At 36.8% G+C, this 25,349-nt stretch overlaps 2 protein-coding genes across 8 annotated transcripts in view; both read left to right on the forward strand.

Moving 5' to 3' along the window:
• Positions 1–1,209: 1,209 nt before the first annotated feature.
• nmu (neuromedin U) lies at positions 1,210–5,380 on the forward strand. Of its 2 annotated transcripts, XM_042006970.1 has the most exons (9): positions 1,210–1,632; positions 2,467–2,522; positions 2,597–2,644; positions 2,740–2,793; positions 2,942–2,971; positions 4,031–4,105; positions 4,733–4,786; positions 4,873–4,915; positions 5,235–5,380. In XM_042006970.1, exons 1-8 carry the CDS (start codon positions 1,347–1,349, stop codon positions 4,906–4,908), a joined length of 639 nt encoding a protein of 212 aa, XP_041862904.1. In that variant the 5' UTR covers positions 1,210–1,346; the 3' UTR covers positions 4,909–4,915; positions 5,235–5,380. The 2 variants fall into 2 exon arrangements, with proteins under 2 accessions (XP_041862904.1, XP_041862905.1); XM_042006971.1 differs by lacking the exon at positions 4,031–4,105.
• Positions 5,381–7,231: 1,851 nt separating this feature from the next.
• The window catches only part of clocka (clock circadian regulator a), a 29,379-nt gene continuing 11,261 nt past the window's right edge, over positions 7,232–25,349 (forward strand). Inside the window, exons 1-10 of one of the 6 annotated variants that reach the window (XM_042005452.1) lie at positions 7,232–7,338; positions 11,911–11,987; positions 17,704–17,821; positions 22,636–22,834; positions 22,929–23,020; positions 23,582–23,641; positions 24,592–24,740; positions 24,823–24,914; positions 25,009–25,098; positions 25,194–25,314. In XM_042005452.1, the coding sequence (XP_041861386.1) occupies positions 23,001–23,020; positions 23,582–23,641; positions 24,592–24,740; positions 24,823–24,914; positions 25,009–25,098; positions 25,194–25,314 (532 nt within the window). In that variant the 5' untranslated portion in view covers positions 7,232–7,338; positions 11,911–11,987; positions 17,704–17,821; positions 22,636–22,834; positions 22,929–23,000. Of the gene's footprint in view, positions 7,339–11,910; positions 11,988–17,703; positions 17,822–18,576; positions 18,632–22,635; positions 22,835–22,928; positions 23,021–23,581; positions 23,642–24,591; positions 24,741–24,822; positions 24,915–25,008; positions 25,099–25,193; positions 25,315–25,349 lie in introns of all 6 variants that reach the window. The other 5 variants (XM_042005454.1, XM_042005451.1, XM_042005457.1 and 2 more) reach the window with 5 other exon arrangements.

A 25,349-nucleotide genomic window follows, 5' to 3' on the forward strand; every position in this document is an offset into this window, starting at 1 on the left:
CTAAAAGAAAGGTTTTGTATAACTCCTAAAAACTCTCACAACTTATTTTTCTAGAGGCCATGATTAAGGAAGCATCCAGTGAGTTTCTCAGAACTAAAACTTAGACTCTAAGATACTTTGTGGCCAAACAGTTCAGTAATTTATGAATGTATCTCAACAAGTAATATCATGCTTCCTCTGGACTAAAGAGAACCAGTGGCAATATTAGCTTAGCATGAGCATTTTTTAACATGAGTTATACACATGACATTAGTGGCTTGTAGATCTGTGAAGGCATCATTATTTCTGAATAATAACATATTTTGGTGGGAGACTTGATGTCATCCAGATTACTTTTCTTTCAAAGAAGGTCTTGCTTTATTGGTAAGACAGTACTAAACTACATTCTGCACCTAACAGCTCAGCTGGTAGTGAGAGAGGTTCATCCTGTCCAACTTGGTGCCCAAAGGGCCGGGGTTAGGGTTTGTTTGGAGACCTGGGTGTCCACTTCTTTGTATGCTTTATATTATGTGTTGTTTAGATTTTCATACAAAAAGACATAAAGACAACACCTGTATCTAGCGTTTCTACATTGACCACACCCACTTTGTATTTCTGACCAATCACACAATACTGTGCTAAAAAAAAGTTCTGCCCACATGATGCCTCAAGAACAAGCCGAGAACTCTCAAACCTGAGTTGCGGGAAGGATTATGCCAGTCTTTTTGTTTTTTTCCTCGGTCCTGTATGAGAGAACAAATTTCTCTGTTCCTGCAGAGCATATTTAGGCTTTAAGTAGCATGTGGTCACATGATAAGACGCATAAATCCATGGCCATGCGATAAAGTGCATTATCTTTCAATGTCATCAGACAGACACCAGAGAAATCGGCTTTTTCTTTTTCAGAAAACTACATACCTGGTTATCACAAGATGACAAGTTCTGTTTTCTTGATGATTAAGGTGTGCTTTAAAAACCATTTTTATTATTAATATTATTAATATTATTATTGTTATTAAGTGGAGCACTTGTAAATGTAGCCTATACTGATACATTTAAGTGCTAAATAACTGACAATAGAACTGTTAGAAAGAAACGTTAATAACAGATAACAGAAAAAATAGTTCAAGTAACAAATACCCTATTTATGTAAAAGAGCAAAGTTTTAGGGAGAAGGGGAATGTGAAAGTGGAAAAAAAAGAAAAGATAAAAAAGTTACATTCCTGCTTGATATTTTTCTGGCAGCTTCCAGATGGATACAATACTTTACTCAGCTTTCTTTGCCGTGTACCTCCCTGAAGCATCTCCCTCCGCTAACCTGTTGATCCACAACCTAATAAAAACTTTACACGCGCACAGGGCTCCCAATGACGACGCCACGTGCCTCTGTGGAGGGTGTGTGTCGCAAGCCTTCATATTTCTGTGACGTGAGAAAGTGTCAGAAGAGCTTGAAAGAAAAAAAGAAAAAAATAATAAAGCGCGACAAAGGCCAACCAGGGAGGGAGATGAAGACCTTCCAGAGCCAAAGCCAGCCTGCGCAGCGCGGAGCCCCCAGCAACCTGCACAGCCTCAGCAGCAGCGCCATGAGTTTACTCAGCCCGGCCAGCATCACTCTAACAGCCCTCCTCATCCTCACTATACCAGCCTGTACGGGTAAGTCAGTCCCCGTTTTAATTCATCACATATGCTCCTTGTGTTTTTTTTAGTTTGCTTGAAGAGGTTAAAGAAAAAATGTGAACTTTTTCATAAGACACAAAATAATCTATTTGTTTTTTCTATCTATCCTTCGCACATTTACATTAAATTTAATTTACATTAAAGATAACCTAAATAATAATGACCTTGGTTTTATATTTAAATTGGATTTCATACTTGCAATTGAGCTGTTTGTTTGCTTTTGCGTATATGATCAATGTTGAAAAGATTTTTATCATCCATCTAATCCATCAGTTTTATTAAGTAATGTAATGCCAAACGAGACAAGACAATGTGGCAAAAAATAAATTAATAAATAGATGAATACTACTAAAATGTTCTGGTTTTTCAGTACCTGACCCTTTGTGTTGCTCCCTGACATGAAGTCACAAATGACTGAGAGGAGCATAGATGTTGACTGACAGTTCCTTCATCACCTCGCGTCAGAGATCTTTGCATTGTTTTAGGATTTAACATCAGTGTGCAAGTTGTTTGTAGAAGTGTGGGTTTTAAAAGTAGAAGAGTTGTTGGATTTTCTTTTCTTTTCATTCATCGTTATTTTCCCAAGAATATGCCATTTTACATCATCCCGTTGGACCACAACCCTGTCCATGATCAACAATAAAGCTCTTACCCTACTAATGGACATTCACTGCAATCACATCGAAGTGTATGGGAGATGTTATTTTTCGTTACATCTGCAGCTTCCACGATGCCATCACACATTATTGCTGCCCTTATTTCTGTTAAATTGTTAACTGCTTGTTTCTGTGTTGTTGTATGAAACAAAAGGTGCTCCAGCAGATATTCAGCAGGCCACAACAGATCAGAGGCAGCTACATCTCCAGGTACCGTTTCATTTTTTTTTCTTTTGTCTGTCCTGTTGGTGCTCTCCTCCATCACCCTCTGTACTGCTTCACAGATAGACTCTGTGTGCTCTTCTTACCCGTCTGCAGATCTGAACTCCTGGGTAAGTGAGATGCTCACTGAATGATTTCAAATAAAGAAGACTAACTTTATTATAAAGATAAATTTTACACAATTATTCAATTATTATATTTCCAGGCATCAGATGTCTTAGGAGAACTCTGTGTTTTGATGCTGGTTCAAAAATCAAAGGTACCACAGATCTAATACTCTTAATTTATCAAAGAGTTTAATTGCAGAATGGTAACGAATAGAATAACTTAAAAATGTTCTGCTGTGCAAAATAAATCAGCGTAGATAGCTTGATGAAGATTAAATTCCATTTTTGTTAATATTTCAGGAGCTGAGAGTGCAAGAAAATAGTAAAAGGGTAAGTAAGAGTTAATACGATTGTGTGAATTTTCCCTGAAAATAGGTGTGACCAAAACATACAATTAAACCTCAATTGTTATGTGTTGTTTGTGTGTGTGGGAATTGCTGCTGCTGTTGTTTTATATTTATTGTATGTGCAGTTTTTATTTCATTACTTTAGACCACAAGGTCCTGTCTTGTCACAGGGGGTAGTGAGTAAGTGAAAAGATAAAACTGCACTCCTCCGGTTTGTTGCTTTGCCCAAGAAAACCCATCACCTTCTCTTTATACGTGAGCTGTAGTTAATGTAAAAAAACACCTGAACTGAATTTGTCACTTGCACGTCTGAGTATTAGCATGTCATTCCTAAAACCTGTATGCATTCAGGTACATATGAATGAGGAATAAATATATGCGTGCAGATACTTGGACACATGCATAGTCTTGATATGTACAGATTAAATCTTGTCACAGAGCTTATTGCATTTACATTGTGTCCCGCATTTTAGACAATGTGTTGTGCAGACAGGTGATGGTAGGCTGCAAAGCCAGCTTTATTTGTTAGTTGGATGAATTGTTTTCCCCCTCTGTTGGTGCCTTACCACCATAAATAGAATTAAACATTTTTAAAATAAAACTATATTTATTAAACTAATGATTCGGCTATATTGATTAATTTCATGTTGATTGTAATGAAATTCCAGAGTTTTTGAACTGTCAGAGGAAACTACAAAATATTTTCTAGTCTTATACAAAACTTTAAAAAGTACATTTTTTCTGCAGCTGTGATAAGAGGTTTTTTCTTTTTTTTTCATTATCCACAGTGTGAAATATATTTTAGGTTTATGTTCATGTGTGCATCTATAGTTACTGAAACCTACTGAGCATCCCACAGTGCACATTCACCCACCTCATTCAAAGTAAAACAATGCATCTCTTCCATAAAAAATAAAACAATTAGCAATGTGGAAGCATTTGCATCATTGTTTTGCATGTTCTCTTTACAGATTCAATATTGTGTAGCTTCTCTTTTGCTGCTGATGATGTGTGACTGCCTCTATCTGTGTATGTTTGTTAGATCCCTCAGTTGCACCCTCTTCTGCATCTAGTTTCTCAACTCCATACCAGAAGAGAGAGAGGACTCTCCATGCGTGTATGTGCCACTCACACCAATTCATCATTTGGTCTTCATTTTTATTATTATTATTTTTTTAAATGGTGCCAGTGATGTTATGTGGGATTTCTAAATAAAATCTTCTGATGACACTTATGAAAAGCCATTGTTAAATAGAATCCTCCTACATGGCTTATTTGCTAAAGGACAGTATTGACAGAGCTATTGAGATGATACAACTGGAATTGGAGTAGTGCGCTGTACTTTTGTTAGTTTACAGCAAATGTTGATAAGAAAACATGTTTTTTTTCATTCTACAGTTGAATCAAATGTGTTTTGCCTGTCCTTAGCTTACATGATGATAATGTTGTATGAGCTCAGTCTACATTAGTTGTTCTTTCCCAAGCTGAGAGTAATTATGGTCTAAAATTAGTGGAGCTGAAAGGTAAATTCATCCCTTGTGGCTATCACGCAAAGTGGATAGAGAGGAACTCTAGGCAACAAATGTGGAGATAGTTTGTGTTGGAGAATCCAGATGTGAGTATTGGAGTAGGTGTGTGCTGTTGGCTCAGCCTGAACAGGGGCTTTGTAGTCAACAATAAGAAAACAGCAAATGGGACTGACACAACAATTTGTTTTTAAAGTTATATTTTTGTGTTCATGCAGGCTGAACTGCAGGGACCTGGGGGAATTGAGAGCAGAGGCTACTTCCTCTATAGGGTAGGCGTGTGTTTTTGTCACCATATAAAAGGAATAACACCCTACATAATGTGATGAACTCATAAAAAATGTTTTTGCACTTACAGCCACGAAATGGAAGACGATCCTTAGAATATGAATGAGGAAAAGGTAAAAGTCCAATGATTCTTTTAGCCAACTGTAAAAAAAAGACATGCTAGAAAAACATTTGAAAGCTTACTGAACTGCAAAGGTTATTACTCTGGAAGCAGGGGTGGGAATTGTGATAATTTATTGTTTTTTGGAAAAGTAGTTTTATTAATGTAAAGGCTATATATACAGCAATCTGTATTTGCTGTTGAAATTCATCCTTCATCCTTACAGCATTAGTACTTTATATCACCAAGGCTGCTAACGACATGCATGCCTGTGTGGAGCTATCAGTGTTTCTTGAAATCCTTATCTAATTGTGTATATTAATATGCTTTAGAATCACCACCTCTGAAGCTAAGTGTACAGAGATGGCACAGACCCTGAGACCCTAGCCACCGAACCACGACCGAGTGATCCAGACTCCAACCACAGCCCTTCTGCCACAGTTGTATATTGATGTTTGAATGTACACAATGAATATCAATTAAAATACCTTTCATTTGTCCAGATTTTACTTTGCGTTAAGTGTGGGTTATTTGAAATTAAAACTACTACAATGTGATTGGAAGGACTTGTGTAAGTTTGATTAACTTAGCATACATACTTTTTTTTTTAATAATTAAGCTATAGTTATTACTGTTGAGTTAATCTCAAATACCTACATAATAAGAATGGTCAGTCTTTGTTTCCTGACACAATTAATAAAAAAAAACACACACACACACTAAGAGGGTAAAGAGACAAATATGAATTGTTACTGTATATACAATATATAGTAGAAAAATTTATGTTACGCTGTGTAGGACTTTTTTTTTTAAGATCTAAAATGTGTAATTAATTTCATGAACACTAGATGGCACCATCTTCACTTCATTAAGGTTGCAAGATTGATCAGTTCATGGTGGAATATCAGACTTTCAAACTAACCTTATGATAATCTTGGCCTAAAGCTAAAATTGTAGTCAAAAAACTTTGTCAAAAACATGTCAAAGTCCCAGCTGCTACTAAAGAATGTGAACCTTTACTGAAAAAACATCCCCCCTCTTAATATTTCAAATGGTAGTGCTGCATTTTCCCATGCAAAGAAAGTGATCTTACATCAGTGAATAAAGTTTTCATCTCAAAGGCCTAATTAGTTTGAAGGCCTGTGGGTTTTAAAACATGTGCTACTAAATAAAATATTGCAGGAACTCAGGCCAACTCAATAAACTAATCTCCCTCTACGTTGCCTCAATTTGGACTCCAATCAATATAGTAAAGATGACCTCCAGAGTGTTTTATCTGAGCACACAATGTAACTCACATTACATGAGTAAACAAACAGGATTTCTGACTATCAGAGACTATTTGTGGCCAATAAAGTGGTAGAAAACACTTTCCTTCCAAGGAAAAGCGTAAGTATAAAATCATAGATGTTTAAATGAAGCCCTTTAATTGAAGTTATTACTAAACAAAATGGATAAGCAGTTTCTCTTTATCTTCTATCTAACAACACTTTCAGGTGGGTACAGTCAGATTTTTCAATAAGTTTGCAAAAGAGGAGCAATGTTAATGTGAGCAAATATATGTGATAAACATGAAAAACCTGGCTTTAGATTATGTCAGTTTATAATATTATCTATCTTTGCCTTCTCAGAATGAACCTGAAATAAAAAAAATACTTATTAACTAATTAATATGTGTGTTTATTATTTCTATATTTAGTTAGTTATCTATTTTCAACTGAACGGCAAAAATACGTCTTAAATTTTCTTGCAACGAAATGTTTGAAACTTTGAAAGTGTCCTTCAAACACAAACACATTATAGTGGCCAAAAACCGTACTACAACGGTTGCTAAGTTGCCCGTAACCATGGTGATGGATACCACGCTGGGGATGGGGGACACGATCCTTCTTATCGACAACTACCGGGTATCGCAAGGGAATATATATATATATATATATATATATATATATATATATATATATATATATATATATATATATATTCTAACCCAGGCTCCAGCAATAATAAAAAAAAGAAACTGGGATACAGTTTTGAAAAACTGAAAGCCACCACACAGGTGGAATTCACTTTAATTAAAAAAACTAGGGGGAAGAAAAAAAAAAAGAAAGAAAGAAAGAAAGAAAGAAAGAAAGAAAGAAAGAAAGAAAGAAGTTTTCAGTTTAACTCACTGATTTAGCGACTCTAACGTAACCAAAACTATGAATATATCCTAATATAACACTAAGTCTAACCGTCTAAATGTAGATAGTCTAAATAAATCTGGATACTGATCACCCGTTTCCATTTAGGCGAGCGTTATCTGAAGTGCAGCAGCAGGCCCTTTTGGCTCTCGCACCAACTCCACTCAGTCTGCCTCTCAGCCTTGCGCAGTCAACCGACAGCAGCGCCACAGGGTGCAGGGATATCCTGATGAAAACAGGAGACTGTACGGGGGTAAGTGTCCTGCCTCTACCGACCGTGCTGCTGTATGTGTGCGCGTGTGTCTTCGCCTTTATCGACAACCTTTGCGTTTACTGGGTAAAAAGAACAGTTTTACTTCTGCTTGGTGACAGACTAGTCAAAGGCCCGGTGACCCACATTCTTACCCAATGCTAAATGTTAGCTAGCTATAGCTAGAAGTGGGTTGACACACTTACTGCACCTTATTGCTGACCGGTTAGGCGCATACTACATACAGTACATTATAAAGTCGCTAACCAACAGAAAACGTATGTCTATCAAATTGTTTTTAATGACTGAGATCTCTTAATTTCACTTGTCATTTTTCGCTCTCTGGTAAACTATGAAGCTGTTGTTTTGTTGCAAAGAAAGATGCTAACAAGTAAGCTAGGTGGCGGTAGTCTTCTGGCAACCTCTTCCCGGTTTGCCGGCCGGCATCAGCCGGCAGCATGAGATGACAGATAGATGTGTTGTATATGCATTTGTAAATTAAAGGCTAAATTAAGCGCAGTTGCTTTTTATATACCAGACTACCGTGCATAAACACCGATATAGTTTGTTTTGTTCTCATATTTACGGGTTTTCAAGGTTTTTTTCCCCCCCCTCTCCCCTGTAGTTAATTAACATAAATGTGGCAGCTGCGCTCCAGAAATCCAGCCTTGTTTTTCTGGTCTACATTCAATAAATAAAAAATACTTAATTTGTTATTGGCCCGCTTTAACTGTCATGCATGTCCACTAAACTGTATCATACCTGCTTATAAATGGGACTAGATTATGCATTTTAATGTCTTATATGGTCAATAGACATGACTTGCTTTCAAACAACCTGCATGTATTTGAAACAAATAATTAGAAAATGGTGTCTGCTTATTGTTTTTTAAAGACATTTATAAGTTTTGATCCTCAGCATATGTTGCAAAGATAAAGTCCCTTTTAGAGTGATTTGCTTTGTCTGTGAAGTTTAGTTGAACATGTTACAACCATCATTTACACAGATCAACCATGTGCTTCATACAGTTGAAATAAAGTAATTTTGGGGTTTGAATGAGGCATAATGAAAAATTTTCTTTTGTTTAATTTGTGCTGCAGTAAATGATTAACTATAACTGTTTTAACAGAAATAGCAAAAAAGACCTGGAGCTTGTGAATGCTGTTGAAATAGTTTTCCTTTGGTTTCCACTGTGTCAGCTTCATTGTGCCATCAGAGAAATGAAGCAATTAATGAGCATTCATCATTATTCAGCTCTCACCAAAATGGCCTTCATTGGTCTAGTAACAATTTTCAGTGAGACTTCTTTCTTATGTTATTCATATTTTGTAAACTGTGCAAGTAGAGTGATACTTGGACATTATTAACTGAATTAAACTTACAATGGCTAGACTAATATGTTGCCCTGTGAAGTGAATACTGCCTGATTAAATACTTTTTTTATATCAAAATTCAGTATGGTCTCAAAAATCCAGCATAGGTCAGGCTGTAATTATGGGTGGTAATTTTCCATCTTGTTGTTTTCAAACAGCACAGACCAAGTGCTAAATTTAGTCCATATAGAGCCGTTGAAGCTCTTTCTGGTGCATGGAAAAATACTTGGACACCTATTTTTCTTTGCTGGCACTGTAGCAGGTAAGCAGAGGGAAACCAGGACTCTTTCTGACTCTGGATTCATGTGTTCTCTGCTTTTGCAAAAAAGAAAAAATACTATGAGCCTCGATCTATTATGTTTCATTGTTGCTTGGCTCCTTGTACACACAGGATTTTTTTAAACCAAGGTTTAAAAGCTTATTTGAGTTCTTTACAAAACTTTAATCGTACATAGGTTTATATTTTTGTTGTCTTTGAAAGTGGGTGTTCAGAATAAAAAGTGTTCAAACCTGTCAGAGGAACTCTAACTGATTACATGATTATGTGCTATGCCTAATAATGTAATTACAATATGCCTGTTATATCAGATTGTTTTGATACAAAGGACCCTGTGTTCATTCAGATGGAGGTTTTCTGGCTTTGGACAAACTCAGGGAGCTTTCAGTCATTCCGGGTGATGATGAGGAGTGGCAGGAATACTGGTAGTCAGCAGACTGTGCTCCTTGCTGATGAGGGATGACTGCTGGTATGAAAATGGCAGCAGTACGTATTATAGATTTAACAAGTTGCTTGTGTAGTTACGATTGCCCATGAAATTGCCATTGTTCTTGGCTTAGTGCGGTGATTTTGATCGTGAACTGGTTGAGCTAAAAGTTATTTTTTAATTTCAGTTATTACTTGCATTGTAATTTCTAAAATTGTGAAAACAAGATAAATATAATGTAATTATACTTGATTTTGAAGTACATTTCTTTTCCCGAACCATTATATATATCTAAAGCCTATGACTAATAATCACAACGTTAGTACTAATACAGTCACTTTTGATTATTACAAGGGGAGCATTCTTGCTACTTCTGTGTTAAAGGATTGAGTTGTACAGAAGTGAGACACTAGAATTACGTTCACAAGACGTTCATGCTTTAAAACCCTTGACCTGGTTTCTTCTAATATATGACTTGTATCATTAGTCAAGGTTAACCATGTAATTGCTGCAACATGTCTTCGTTAGACCCTTAGAGTATTTTGCATTTAAATCTTTTGGTATTACTTATTGTTACTTTATTAATGCCATGATAGCAAAATAGGAGTATTTAGACTTTTTTAAAGCATCATATTTGGCTCAAAGTAAAGGTTAACATGTTGATGAGCTTGACCTGGAAATGTGGTAGTGTTTAATCTTCCCTTCCTTTTTTGATGCAGAACATCTAGTGCACCATGAAACACAGGAATTTCAGCCTATTTGATATGTTAAATCATATTAGATTGACTCCTCACTACAGCGTTTAAACATGCTGAGCTGGATTACTTTGGCTAAAACAAATTGTATTTACTGTCAGTTGGACACAGTAAACTTTATTTTACTTTGCAGTACCTGTAAATATCATTTGCTGATCAGATCCTTGACAGTTTGCACTTTTGACAAACAGATCGACTGACATCAGAAACTTTCATCCCCTTCCATTATTTTCAACCATTTCCTAGAAATTAAACTTTGCCACAGAGTACAACATTAAGCTTTTTTCCATGTGTTTTTTCATTGCTTATTTTAGTATGTAAAACAACAGTAAGAAGGACTTTTATTCTCCATAGAACTTTGTAAATCCCACATTTTTTGTCTGGACATAATGACAAAATTGAACCTAGTAAATCATATTTAGTTTACACCTTTTTTCTTTTGTTGCCTGGGAGTTTAATGATAGTAAAACATGTATGTGTGCTGAGAAGGGCTGGGCAATATGGCTAAAAAAATAAACTCTTCGATTTTTTTCAAACCAAATTCGATTTGCGATTTTCCTAAAAAACTTTACTAAAAACATATTAAACTTATTTAAAAACAATAATATATTTAAAGCTTTTGCACACAAAATGTTATTTTTTTATTTATTTATATGAATGAATGACCTAAAAAAAAAATTAAATGTCATAATTTTTCCACCATAACGGCTTCCTCTTGCATCGAGCTATGCAACACACCTGCATCTGTGATCTCTTTCCATCTGGATCCTTATCATCACTGTGGAAATATTGTAGGTTGTCTCTTAATGAGAGAATGTCTTTTGCATCTCGAAGAAAACAGCATTTGTCACTGCAGTTATATGCAAAGCTAAATTCCAGGCGTGAGTGACGGCTCACTTCACTGTATATCTGTTAGTACTTTCAGACAAACACCGTTCTGGTGCAGAGAGAGGGCTGAGCCCCCCTGCTGTGTAACAATGAAATGTAATGCAAGCTTAGCTTTAAAACTAGTAAAGAAAGATTAGAGTTACCATAGCAACATGTGATACATGTTGTTGAATATCATAAATTTATTTATTTTTTCTTTTTGCTCCATCAATTTTGTTAAAAACCTAAAAAGTAAACAATTGGAAATTAAATGTAAACTTAAACAAAATTAAAATAAAGTTGTATTGTGTGTTGTGTCTAGGTTTCATCAGGACTTTGACAGAATTTAAGTTGTATTAATATTGTAACCTGCAAAAGTTCAAGATAGGTGTCATCTTTAAATACCAGACAAAGTAAAACTGCATGTATTTAAGATGTCAGCGTTTTCTTGTAAAAATGGAAAAAGTTGACCTACATTGAGATCAGGGTCGATCTTAGTATGATGCTATCTGATGATCAAAGAAAAATGGGTCAGGCTTACTGGGTTTTCCCTAAAAAGTGGTGTGGGTGGAAGTACAAAGTGTGTAACATAATTGTGGAAGGCTTAGCACCTCTCAAAATATACATTATCAGATAATTTTGTTATGACATTTATATCTGAAAATTTTTAACTATATGGTGATGTGGGATTGTAGCTCCTCAGAGCAGAATTGATTTGGTTTGGGTTGTGAATGAATTTCAAATAGATCGTGTGTAAATTCAGAGCTGAGCTATTGCTTTGCAGTGCTGATGAACCGAATGTTTTACCTCTGATTCAGCAACTTGACTGACTTTTCTCTGACTTGTAAATCGAGCTTTTGTCTTTCTGTTTGGCAGATGAAGGATACAGACTACAGAGTTGTCTGTCATGAAGTGAAGCAGGAGGCTAATTAATCACCATTCCAAGACGAGAGGTAAATAACTGAATTATTGCTGCTGGTTGCAGCTTCAAGTTTTTTCATATTCAGGCACACAGACTAGGCAAGGGCTACTCAATTCGGTCCAACGAGGGCAGCAATCCAGCAGGTTTTCCATGTATCCCTGCACCAACACACCTGAGTCAAATTAGGTAGCTCTAACAGCCAATCAGGTTCTACACAATGACTCATTAATTTGACTCAGGTGTGTTGGTGCAGGGATACATGGAAAACCTGCTGGATTGCTGCCCTCGTTGGACCGAATTGAGTAGCTCTGGTCTAGGCCAATTAAGCTTTTTGAATCCTAATTCAAGAGCTCTAACAGAGCAGCTATTCATCTTTGTTTCTTTGTGTATTGATGTTGATTTGGAGTCTAACTAGAAATAATGATCGTGGAACTGAGACAGACATCTGAGTCACTAAAGCATTTCACGTGTTTTCTCAAGAGAAGATGCTACTGTAAAACTGATTCACTAGACTTAAGTTGCATCTGCTGGGAGTCTTGATTGTGTTAGATATATAAATAAATTTAGAATTTATTGTAGTGTCTGGTCTTCAGACTGGAAAATCATATGGCCATCTTTTGAAGTAGAATCAGTTTAAATGATCCGAATCCTTCATCTGAATGATTAGATGTGCATGTGGCTTCATGGATTCTTGACAGCTGCAGTGCTCCTGTCAAGAAACATTAATATTATTTCAGACAGTTGTTTGCTGCACAGGAACATTGTCGTGGTAGGAAAGAAGTGCAGGAAACATAATAATCACTTACTCTTAAGTTGCAACATCTAAACAAGCTGCTGTACAACATGTTGTACTGCCAGATATTAGTAAATTACTACTGTCAAATGCACACCTCTGACTCACTTCACACATCACAGTCATGATAGCTTAAGCCTGAATGACGCAAAATGCATTTTATAACAAGCTAAGTTCAACTTATGCATGTACAAAATTATCATGACCTAATATAAGGACTGTAGTTAGAAAACCAGCTTGAACACAGCAGAGGAAACTTGCATCATGTACAGAGATATGGCTCGTGTAATTAACTTACACAGTTATCAGTGGTAACTATCTATGGTCACAGTCCACAATGTGTTTTCACATTGAGCTTGTGTTAGACATATAGTGAAAGAGCTTCTTCCTGAGTCAAAATGGCCAGTTCCAAATCAGTAGGTAAATGTATATTATGTTGAAACTTTTTTTTTACCTTCGCCAAGGTGGAGGTAATGTTTTTGGCAGCTTTGGTTTGTCTGCCTATCTGTTAGCAACATAACTCAAGTTATGGATGGATTTTGATTAAATTTTCAGGAAATCTTGGAAATGGAATAAGGAACAAGTGGTTCCATTTTGGGGATGGTCCAGATCACTGCCTGGAAATAGGAATTTTTTTAAAGGATTCTTCACTCTGGAGAGATGTGGATAATTTCACCATTAGAACTTTTAACTCAGAAATAATGCCCACAATTATTGGCAAACAACATTACATTGGCTTGGTGGAGGTCTGTTCTCTCTGAGTGCTTCTAGTTTTAATAATTATTCTTAGCATTCTTTTTACTTGTCAGATCTGATGATTATGTTGCCCAAAACATCCCTGATAGCAGACGTTGCCATGCCAGCAGTAGCTCATGCAATTAAATAGTTTAAACCTTGCCTTTTTCTTTGTTTTTCATCATGAGAACCTGAGCATGTGATCACTGACGGGGTTTGGCCTCACGTGTAACAGTGTAAATGGGCAGCAGAGGACTGGTGGCTTAGTTGTTGTAGACATGTGATGGGGATGTAGGTAGGGGAGGACAGATAGTGACTGATGAGACCAGTTCAGGCAAGTGTGGGCGTCTGCCTCATCATTTCCAAACAAAAGAGAAAAATTTCTAAGAGATCATTTATCATTGCCCTAAAGGAACATTTGCATGTGGATAGATGAAAGGCTGAAACATATAAAGAAGTTTTTTTAAAAAAAAAAAAAAAAGTTTGTGTTTGGACAAGGCCTCTGTCTGTTTTTTTTTTTTTTTTTTCTTCAAACTTGTGGTCTACAGCACCATCCAATGTAGACACAACTGGCACCACCTGAGGATGTTTATTGTACCAGTAGGACACCACAAAACCAGTAATAGTTTTATGGCCTACAAGTATTTCTTTTTAGTAAAAATGCCAGTTTATCATGTTGCAAATTGTGCAAGATCAGTTTAAAATGTTTGCACTGAAAAACTAGCTGCTACAGTGTGAGATCATCATGGAAAATAATTTGGATGCATTTAGAAAACATGAAATTGTAATATGATTGTACTTTACCCTGTAATTCAATTCAACAGAGCTCAAGGAATGACTTTAAGGGTTGATATGTAGCTGTTGTCAAAAACATTTTCCCATTCAAGATAAGATATTGAGTTTACTGTGCAAACAAAGCAGGAAATCTCCAATTGACGAGATCGATTTAGCAAAATGCTGACTGATAACTGGTGTTTGGACTTTATTTATTTTCCACTTCATGACTAGGCGATTTTTTTGTTCTCACTGTAATAGTAATAAGTGAAAGCATTTTCTATAGTGCATTCTAGTTCAGTGGTTTAGGTTGTGTATGATGACATATGTTGAATTTAAAATATACCATGCCAGTCAGTGGAAGTGCTTGTTTTTAGCTGAGATACAGGTAGTAACATTTGGTTCTTTTTGTCTTGACAAAATGGCTTGGGTATGACCTAGCATGTTAAACTGCACTGCTGCTTCCCTCTTAAACATTCCTGTCTGTTTTCTGTGGAGTTAATATTCAAAACAAAGGCTGCTTTTGTGCTACTGGGCCCTTTGGACATGTCTGCATTAAGTGGAAACACAGCTGGCTGCCCAGTATTGAGAGTTTAGTTGGGATGCTATGGTGAGAATTCAGTGATTCAGTGATGATGACAATCTTGTGTTGTGGATTTTATTGCTTACAGGCAAAAAGTGTGTCATCATTAAACTACAGCTGCACCTCTAGGGGAAACAACTCTACCTTTAAACTGAGGGAATCACATATTTTAATTACAAAGCGGATACCAGCTGTATTTGCAGACCTAAAAGCTACTTATCAGAGGATGTAATTAAGAAATGTATTTGTTTGAAGTTTTACTGCTGTTGTCTTGTGGGACCTCCTTGGCAGTGAGTCAACTGCTTGCTGGTTGTTAAAACTGCATGCACTTATCCAAAAGATGTTCCGGTACAGAGGTTTTAATCTCTTCCTTAGCTGATCCTAATCTGAGTATTAAGACTGTTTCTAAATCCTAGAAAATGGAGGAAGATGTTCACCTGCGCCAAGTTGGATTTTATGTTTAAAATGTTTGACTGAGGTCTGTTTTGTGCCACCTGGGGTCATTGAGAGTTCACAAATCCCCAGCTCTCGGGTGTCAGGGTGTGACTTGGGTTATGAAGAAAACATAAAAGTTGCTATGCAACCAGAGTTTGTCTAAATTGTGTGATACCAGACAGTGCTTCCTGCTTTTAAGGTTTGAAGTTCCAGAAAAATGCCCTTTTTGGATGGATTTTTGGGCTATATAGTGGGTAAGTGTTTTGGCAAGCTCAACTGATGATGCAGTGCACAATTGGAAATTTGATGAGGTCTGAAAAGATCTAAGTGTTATTATTTTTTTCTTCTTTATTTATCTAGTATTTATAAGATTTAGGTAATGAAAGATATTGAAGTTCTGTATTTTAACAAGCAGTGAAGTAATCTTGTTCTCTCAAGCAAAAGTGACTGACTGTATCCATGTATGAAATAGATAATGTCTTTGATTCACTTTAGGATTCTTGTGACCTGATAAATTAATGTTTTGAACCAAAAGAGGGGAAAAAGTTGTTCTTCCAATTTTAATTCCTTGGTAGAGTACTAAACCCAGAATTCAACGATTGCATTAAGTACAAAAAGGACAGTACATCTCAGTATCCAAATGAAGGAGCACAAAAGTACTCACCTTTGAGTGGTTTATTCAGCTCACACCAAGAACAAAAATATGCTTATCTGTTTCGGCACAATCCTCTCATCAATTCTGACAAGGTCAATCACAGAATAAATACAACAGTTCTAAATACTACACAGGTGTCAGCTTAATTAGTCAATATCCAATCACCTCAGTCGCGGCATTCATTTTACATTCCACTCCCATTTACATAATACTTTTCTTTCAAAACGCAACGTTGAAATGAGGAAGCTCAGGTGAGAAAACATTTTAGACCAAATCCTAATTTATTCTATTTGGCATCATAGTATTAAGTATGAACATCCAGTACATCCCACTTTGGGACAGTTTCTTCAAAATATCACCTCCTCCAGCTGATGTTTTAACCCTTTCAGTTCCATAGCATTTCAGTGAGAAGGGTGAGCTGTGGTTTGCTTCATCATAGTGCTAAACATAGTGCAATTGCATAATCCATATTGCCTGTGTGGATTGCTGTTTTATGCGCTGATATCTGTTGTTTCGGAGGTTGTTTGGTTTGTCCAACATATGCCCACCCACAGGGACATGATAACATGCAGACCACATGTGTAGACCTACAATTTATACATTTTTTTTTTAATTGAGTGACAAAAATATTCAGTGTTTGTTGTATTATTGCAACAACCAGAGTTTCCACATATGTACAAGCCTGATGTTGTTAGCCATGTTTTCTTTCTCTGGAACATTTTTTTTGTACATAATCTTGTCTGAGATTGTAGGTGCTTTTCTGAAAGAGGGGATTGTTGGGTCTTTAAAAGCCTCTTCTGCCTGAATTCACACCATTTATTTGTGAAGCAGACATTTTTAATGCTTCCTTTGTTGGATTTACAACAGCTAGCTTCAGAATATTTACAGTAATTAAGCAGTGGCAACACTCTTCCTAATGGTTAGAAAAAGTGTTATAATAAAGTAGCCATAAAAGGATATGTATTGCATGACAAAACAGCATTCTACGTTTACAGGCCATGTGTTACTGCAGTGTTGGACAGCTTGGCCTTTCACAATGTTTTATATCCACTGATTCAGTCTTATGACAACCGTTGTCAAACTCTGTGATCTTATCATTTTCTGCTGTTTGACAGCAAGGAAGAATCAGTTGTACAGGAATTCGGTCAGGCTATTTTTACTCTGCGTGGCGAGGCCAGTTGCTATGGTGTTGCCCCTTGGTACGATTTGTTGAGCTGGCATCTCTGTGCTGGGTGTGGCGGGGGTGCGTGACGAGAGGCACCATAGATCCACTTCAGAGTGAGTCATATCCTCAGAGCTCTGCTGCCCTATATCTGAGCCTGCACACCCACATGCAAACGCAGTCACAGATATGTAACTTGTGAGTAATAGACAAATAATAATAATATCTTCATGAGTCGGATTTGATGTGTTTTGGGGTGAATAACACACTGTTTGAGGTGTGTTAATTTGACATAATCTGGTGGTTAATGTGTACATTTTGACATATGAAATATTACAATTTAAAACTGATCATTTGCTGTTCTTTAGAACATCTTTAAAGCTTTTGTTTTTCCTTATGTCTGTGGAAGGTGAAGCTCAGGAGGTACCACACAGTCTCTGCATATCTTGTGCTTTAATGAGATAACGAGTTCTAAACGGTTTGATTCTTTGTGCCCGCTTTTGTAAAGGTGCTCACAAGCTATGTGGTTAGTTTTTAAATGGTTTGTCTTGACAGTGTGCTGTGTTATTGGTGAGAACTTGAAGGTGTTTCCTGTGGTGCTGTAATTAAGTAGGATCGGAGGAGGAGGAGGAGGAAAGTAGGTCATTGGGCCAGCAGGTCAGTGAAGTGCTGATGACATCATGGTTATACAACCCTGCCTTTCCAGTTGCACAACACCCACTTTATGAGTGTGAGTAGAACTTTTGCTGCTATATTTTTGTTTCATAGAGCTTATGTCTGTTATAAATTCATTGATAGCTGGCGTTTTTGTGTTTTTTTTCCCCACCAGTCTCGGTCTGTTTAATTTTTCTTGGCTGTTTTTGTGATGCTTTGAAGCTAAAAGAGCAAAGCTGCCCGCTTCTGTCCTTCAGTAAATATTAACTCTATAGATAAGCCTTTAACTACTACTCCCTTTTATAGTTATAATAAGGTGTAGTAGGACATTTGTGTTTACAAAACAGTCATCCTTGATAAGAGACTCTTTCTCTGTAAGATATTTGTGCCAAGAGTCACATGCAATGCACGATGAAGTAGCATTGCAGAGCTGAATGTCAGAAGGTCTCAATAAAGCCATCTCTTTCCCTTACTGCCATTGTTTCTTTTTCTATGTACTAACAGGCCAATGTCAATATTTACAGATTTTTTTTTATTATTTTAGGTCAACACAGATTATTTAAACCAACATTTTCTTTTCTTAATGGCAGGATAAGTTCTGGTGACTGGGGTTTATCTCAAACAGAAGATCTAAGGACTGTTATCTGTAAATCTGTTAGTCATGTTCACTGCTTGATATGATTCTACAATCATTTGGCCGACGCTTTTCTCCAAAATGACTTACATCTGAGAGTAGGAAATGAGGAAAAAAGAGGTCATTTAAAATACATTTTCAGTCAAACCACAGGAAGATTTGTATGGTATGAATAAATATATTGGTGTGTTTCAGGATGCAGGGGAAGAAATTGAGAGGATATTCTTGCCACAACAAATAGACAATAATGGTGAAAAAACCTTCCTAACAGCTTGCAATGCTAATAAGTTCAAGAAGGAAATGGGTCAATAATTTAGACTACAGACCCAGGAGGCATTCTCACTTTAATTTGACATGGATTACATTGTAAAGTTGAGGAACAGAAGTGATATCTTAGTCAGTGATGTCTGCTTTTAAATCTAGATACTGTGGATGCTTTTATGTTTGCATGTGTGTGTAGACCTCATTAGCATTTAAAATGTAATATTCTTTAAAATAGTAGGATAATCCATGTCTCTTTATTCTTGTACCGAGCTGTTCCTGACAATATGCTACCAGCAGTTTGTTGGCTGATTAGCTGACTAAAGCCTGACCACCATTCTTAATATTATTAATCCTTCTTTTTTTGCCTAATGCTTTGGAGGTAATTTAAATCAGTTTCCTTCCTTCTGTGGTAGGTGATCACACTTAATTAGTGTACTCCATATGAACTTCCTCTACTGCAGTGTTTGTCAGTCCTGGTCTTTGGGGACCACTGCCCTGCATGTTTTAGTTCTTTACAACTCCAGCACACCTGATGCATTTTAACTGAACTTCTCACAGCTCGTCAGGTTTTTTGCTAGCCTACTACTGAGCCATTCATTTGAGTCAGGGGTGTTAAAGTATGGGCACCTCTAGAACATGCAGGGCAGTGTTCCTTGAGGAGTAGGATTGGGAAACACTGAATTTGAACAGATTGAACAGATGAACAAAATGTGGTGTAAGCAGATGTAGCTGGAAAACTGATTGCTACGTCGCTCTTGTGTTTAACTGAAATCTAAAATTGTTCCATGCTGTCTCCCATTGTAGCTTACTAGTTTCGTTTATTTGTCTTATTTAATGGATTTGAGTTGACTTTACTCAAGTTAGTGGCTCAGGAGGTGTAGTAGATCATCTACCAATCAGAGGACTGGTGGTTTAATCCCCAGGTCTCCCATTTCACATGTCAAGGTTTTCCTGGGAAGGAGAGTGAACCACACATGACCACCAATTGTGTCACCATGTGTGATTTTATATGTGATAAAGGTACTGTATGATGGCTTGAGCATCAGCTAAAGTCGAAAAACACGATTTAGTCCATTTATAATTTTACCCTCAATTTGTTTAGCTGGCAGACTCACAGTGGTCCAGCTGTACAAAGCCATAACATTAATTTAATGGGTTTTCCAAATGTGTGGCCAAGGACACCTTGTTGGGCACATGGTGTAAAAGTGGCAGGTGTGACCCTGAAACCCTAATTCATTATCTTACAGCCGCCGATACTCAAATAAACTGAAACTCATCTTTCTCTTTCAGTAAAAAGGAAATAACTACCAGGCTTTTTTGCTTATGAATACTGGGGATTTTCAGCAAAAAGTCTGGACAGTTTGTCCTAGTCTTGTACACAGTTACTATTCACACAAGCACATCACAGCAGGAGACTTTTTGCTGGAGATGTGCTCTCTCAGCTGGAAATATGAGTAATAGGGTGTGGGGTAAAAGCTGTCTATAGCACACAGGAACAGCATGTGATGCAGAAATTAGGTTGTGGAAATCTGTTTTCTTTCATACAGCTTACCAGAAAAGAAAAACTCTCTCCAGCATAAGATCACATGCAGAGCAGCGGCAGCAAATGCTCCAGTGTGTTTGCTGACATTGCCTTTGTCTTCTTGCATAGTGTCACCCACTGAACATCCAGAGCGAAGATTTTGAACATTTATCTCAATATACTATCTTTGGGTAAATTTATTTCTGGATTGCTATTGGTGTTTTTCTAAGGTGAATTTGGGAACTAGTTCTAGATTATCCTGACTGATTAGTTGATATGAGTGTCAATCATGAAAATCAAACAACAGATTGCCAGCACTCTTCATGAACACATTAACGCCCCCCTTTTAAGAAAAAAACTTCCAGTGCCCTCCGACAGTCTCTGAATGACCCTTTGGGGGCTGTACTACCCCTGTTAAGAAATGCTTATCTACAGACTTGTGATACTTCTTTGCTGTGGGGAAAATATGACCCAGTGATCCAGACCATTCTGCATGTAGGATTAAAAACATTAAGTTTTTCTGTGGAGGATTTGGCTGGTGTTGTTTCTCCTCTTTGTTTAGATCACTGATAATCCCAGGCAGGTTTGATAATTAGTTTCCCAGATGAGCTCAGTTACTTAAACATCCAGAAAACAGACAAGTTTGTTCAGATAAAGTGGATCAAGGAAAGTGTCTATCAGGCAAATGCATTGTTTTCATAAAGCAGCTGTTAATAAGTCACTGGTGAGCAACAAGCAGGTGTTTGAAGCTTCTGGTGTCTCTGGGATGCCAGTAACCTCTCCATGCAGGATACTCCAGAGGCTGCAGTTGTGCATAAGGCTGTATTTCAGCCACCCTTAAACAGTGCTCATAAAAGAAACATATACAGTGGATGCAGAAATACAAATTCTAGAAGACGCATTTTAAAACTGTTTTATTTGAGGAATGGCTTTTGGTGCTTTGGGCTGGAAAATTGAGGAGGGGTATGGTAGTTCCTGAAAGTGTCAAAATGACTTTTAACTGACCATTTTCTATCATTGTATAAAGGAAAAACTGTTCCTTCTGCAGTAAAAGCAATAAAACATCCCATTCCCAGCTTGATGGTCTGTACAGAAACATGCAATTCTTTGTTAAAGTTATATTTAAATGTGTTTGTCACTGAGAATCCTGGTTCTGTAAAAGATTTCAATAATGCACGTCACTACTTACAACTAATCACCACCACATTTAAGCAGTTTCACCAAGCTTAACCCATTAAGGCCCGACCCATGGAAAAATGGTAAGAAAAGTCAAATTTTTTTAATATGAGGTCTTTATTTGGCCCTTTAACAAAATGTAACAAAAAAATTAACATTTTTTGAGGGTTGTTATCTACCATTTATTACTATGTGATTTATTAAAAATATTATAATATGGTTTTCTGCTTCTGGTTATCTTTTCGGGGACAGAAGACGAGTATCCGATTGTGTTCAACAGGGTTTTGAGCAAAGTTTATACCATAAATTGAAGCTAAATGTCTCAGAAACTGTATGTGCCGGGCTCTTATTGGTTAAGCAAGACATTTGAATTCTGACTGCAGATTTATAGCCATCCTACTTGCCGTGGGTCCACATACAGGGCAGCTGCCATATTTGTGCTACCATTTTTACTACGGTATTTCTAAATGGACAAAGAACTGTGAGTGTGTGAAGTGAAAAACCTCTGAGCTTCAACTACAGCGCTGGCTTTGTGTGATAGGTGCTAGAGCACTGCTTGGGATAAATAGCACCTTAAAAGGCACATAGAAGAGGACATTACACATCTACACAATTTTGAAGTAGTTAGCCGTAGTGCAGTCATTGCTGCACCTGAGGCCACTGGATCGGCTCACAGATAAAAACTTGTTCATGTCTGGATGGATTTTGGCCACTGACCGCTGCCATTAATTTACAATTGTGCTTGGCATTTGAAGTAATTTCTGTGCCCATCTTTATGACTATATTCTTACACAAATTTCCTTTAAAGCCACCTAAATGATGTTGTATGTGTCCCACTCTACCATTTTCACATTACATTCAGGATATATTCACATACATGATGGATTCTCAAGAAACAATGTGGCTTGTGATCTGATGTTATTTTCTGTATTACCACCTCAGTGTTTACAGCTCTCTCTTTATACAGTATCAGAGTTGTTTGAAGTTGCAGCTAATGCAATCCCAGTTGTTCCTACTGCTGCTGTTGCTTCATTACAAAGCACATCAATGTTTTACAAAAAAGTTAGCCAAGGAGTATTTGCTGCTGCATTTAACTGCATTTAGTGTTACCAAGATAAAAGGAGGTGGGACAAAATCATCCAGTCTTGAGGGATAAATTTAGGTGTAAAACTGTTGTTGAAGTTGATATTTTCAGTAAAATCACATTTGGCTATCAGGGTAAATTATTAACATTACAAGCTAAGATGTTGTCTATTTGGACCTGTCCTCATTTATGTTCTTTTCTCTTATAGACTCAGATGTTGCTGCCATGTGGTACTTTTACATTCAAAGTAGGCCACAAACTCAACTCACTGAAGACCTTTTAGTAACGGAGACTGACAGCGACTTTCCTCCAAGACTCACAGGGGTCCACTGCTACTACGACGTATCTACCCTGACTCGGTACTCATTCAGCAGAACTTTCCTCCCACAGGACTGGCTAAACTGTCGGTAAGGACAAGATTTAGTTATAACGTGACTGATGTTTTTAAAAAATTTTGTGAAGATATTGTTGATGTGATATTTCATGAATTTTTCCTTAAAGGTTCTTTCACAAATGTCTACCTCACGATTAAAAGACCCCTCTTCAATGCTGCAACCCTAAACAGGAAACAAAATGACCTCCAGCATTGACCGGTGAGTTATAAATTGGTCTTGTTCTGTGCGTTTTGAATAATGACAGTGTTCAGTATCAGTAAATATTTTCTTTCTAAATAGCAGTCCACATTAATTTACAGATGAACAGATTTTTCTTTACTTGATAAACAGAATTAGTCTCTTGAGGATAGAGCTCTTTGGTATTTTCCCATTGTACGGCATGGTTCTCCGATTTCTGTACTTTGTTTTTCACTACAGACAGTATCCCTTCGACATTAGCTGGATCAGCTGTTTCTTAAAGAGATAAAGCACACTTTACTGTGGATGTACCAAAGTTGTTATTGTATTGAGTTTGCCACAGACCTGCTTAAAGATGTTCTACGAATGGTCATAACATCTGTGTGCTGGTCAGAGGAGAAAAGATATATCTCTGTGTAAATTAAGATAGGACTTTACTGATCCCACAGTGGGAAAATGTGCATGTTACAGCAGCAGAAAAGAAAAACTGAGTTAAACTGAGCGACTCTAAGTAATGGAAGTTTTTTTTCCAGTTCCATGTGCTGAATCTGCTTAAAACCATTTTTTTCTCCAACTGTGCAGAGATGATGGCAGCATCTTTGATGGGTTAATGGAAGAAGATGAAAAGGACAAAGCGAAACGGTAAAATCATCATTGTTTAATTTTAAATTAGACATTCATGAAGTTATTTTCTTTCTTTTTTTTAAAGAAGTTAATTTTATAGATGCATGATTTAATGGTGGACCAAAGCAGATGATGGATGCACCTATTTTGAAATCAGTTAATAAAAATTGGTACCAAAACGTGCAGATTTGCAAGACCTTTTGTTTTTAAATTTAAAGTCATGCTACATATTACATTACATTTTATCTAGCTGCTTACCTTTTTTGCAATGTCTCTAGTATAGTAGTAATTAGTAAGCCACTGATGCATGCACTGTTAAGAGAGTTGAGACCCGTGAAGTTAAAAATGAATTGTGTGGCAATAAACAACTATGTTATTGTTTTTATGCTTTCATTCATTCATTCATTTTATTTTTATTTCCAGCACTTGTGACACAAATGACTGACATACAACAGCATCAGACAGTCCAATTTCACTCAATAAATGCAAATCCTTAATGCTCGAAAAGGACTGAGAAGAAGAGAACTTATTTAATCCCACCCCATATCTCAACAATAGTTTTACATAAGTTCAAATATTCCTACCTGTTTCCCAAACCTCAAACCAGGACAATAACCAAAAGGCCTGCCCCAGATTACAATAATCTATTCAACAGTATTTACAGTATTTACCAAATAAAAGAAAAATAAAATATAACATACATTAACCAAATATATGAAAATTAAAAGCAAGGTACATTCACGGTGATGTAACCTAAAGTAATAATCAACCGTTATTTACATTAAATGATAATTACATACCAGTATGGTAAACATTGACAATACCACTAACAGTAAAGAACATGTCCATCCTTATACTGTGACCAAATCATACCTTTATATAGCAGTTTAAATCTATAGACATTTGGACATTGCTTGTGTTGGAAATCCAGACTGTTCCAATATTTCACTGCATGCTTAAATCCACAGCGTGTCCCGCAACAAGTCTGAGAAGAAGCGCAGAGACCAGTTCAATGTCCTCATCAAGGAGCTGGGGACCATGTTGCCAGGCAACACCCGCAAGATGGACAAATCTACTATTTTGCAGAGAAGCATTGACTTTCTACATAAACACAAAGGTATGAAAACCCTGTTACGACTACCATAAATCGGTTTTTATCTTGAGATTTTGTGAGCTGCACATATTTGTGTCCTTAACAGAAATCGCTGCTCAGTCTGAATCAACTGAGATCAGACAAGACTGGAAACCTCCTTTTCTTAGTAATGAAGAGTTCACTCAGCTGATGTTGGAGGTGAGACAGTTTTAGGGGTTGCTTTCCTTTTTTCCCATACAGTATTTTTAAATTGAATATTTAGAATTGAAGGGAGAACCTTTCTCTCTGTCAGGCATTGGATGGATTTTTCCTTGCAATTATGACAGATGGGAATATAATCTACGTCTCAGAGAGCGTGACATCCCTTCTAGAACATTTACCTGTGAGTATAAGATGTTTTACTAGGAAAAATCCAAATCACCATAGTTCACTTGTTTTCTCCCTAACATATGCTAGACTCACTCATACCTGTTTCAGTCTGATCTTTTAGATCAAAATCTGTTAAACTTCCTGCCTCCGGGGGAGCATTCTGATGTCTACAAGGTTCTGTCCTCTCATGTCATGGACGGAGAGACGATTACACCTGACTATCTAAAAAGTATATGGAATCTTTAATTTTAGTTTTTCCAGTAG

The sequence above is a fragment of the Melanotaenia boesemani genome, chromosome 14 (assembly GCF_017639745.1).
Source record: "Melanotaenia boesemani isolate fMelBoe1 chromosome 14, fMelBoe1.pri, whole genome shotgun sequence".
In the NCBI taxonomy this organism is placed as follows: domain Eukaryota; kingdom Metazoa; phylum Chordata; class Actinopteri; order Atheriniformes; family Melanotaeniidae; genus Melanotaenia; species Melanotaenia boesemani.

What these genes read in the sequence shown, in the direction of transcription:
- nmu (XM_042006970.1), top strand. Translation starts at nt 1,347, where the DNA reads ATGACGACGCCACGTGCCTCTGTGGAGGGTGTGTGTCGCAAGCCTTCA. An exon ending in CACTATACCAGCCTGTACGG is followed by an intron (nt 1,633 to 2,466) that starts GTAAGTCAGTCC and finishes ATGAAACAAAAG; the next exon opens with GTGCTCCAGCAGATATTCAG. An exon ending in TGCAAGAAAATAGTAAAAGG is followed by an intron (nt 2,972 to 4,030) that starts GTAAGTAAGAGT and finishes TATGTTTGTTAG; the next exon opens with ATCCCTCAGTTGCACCCTCT.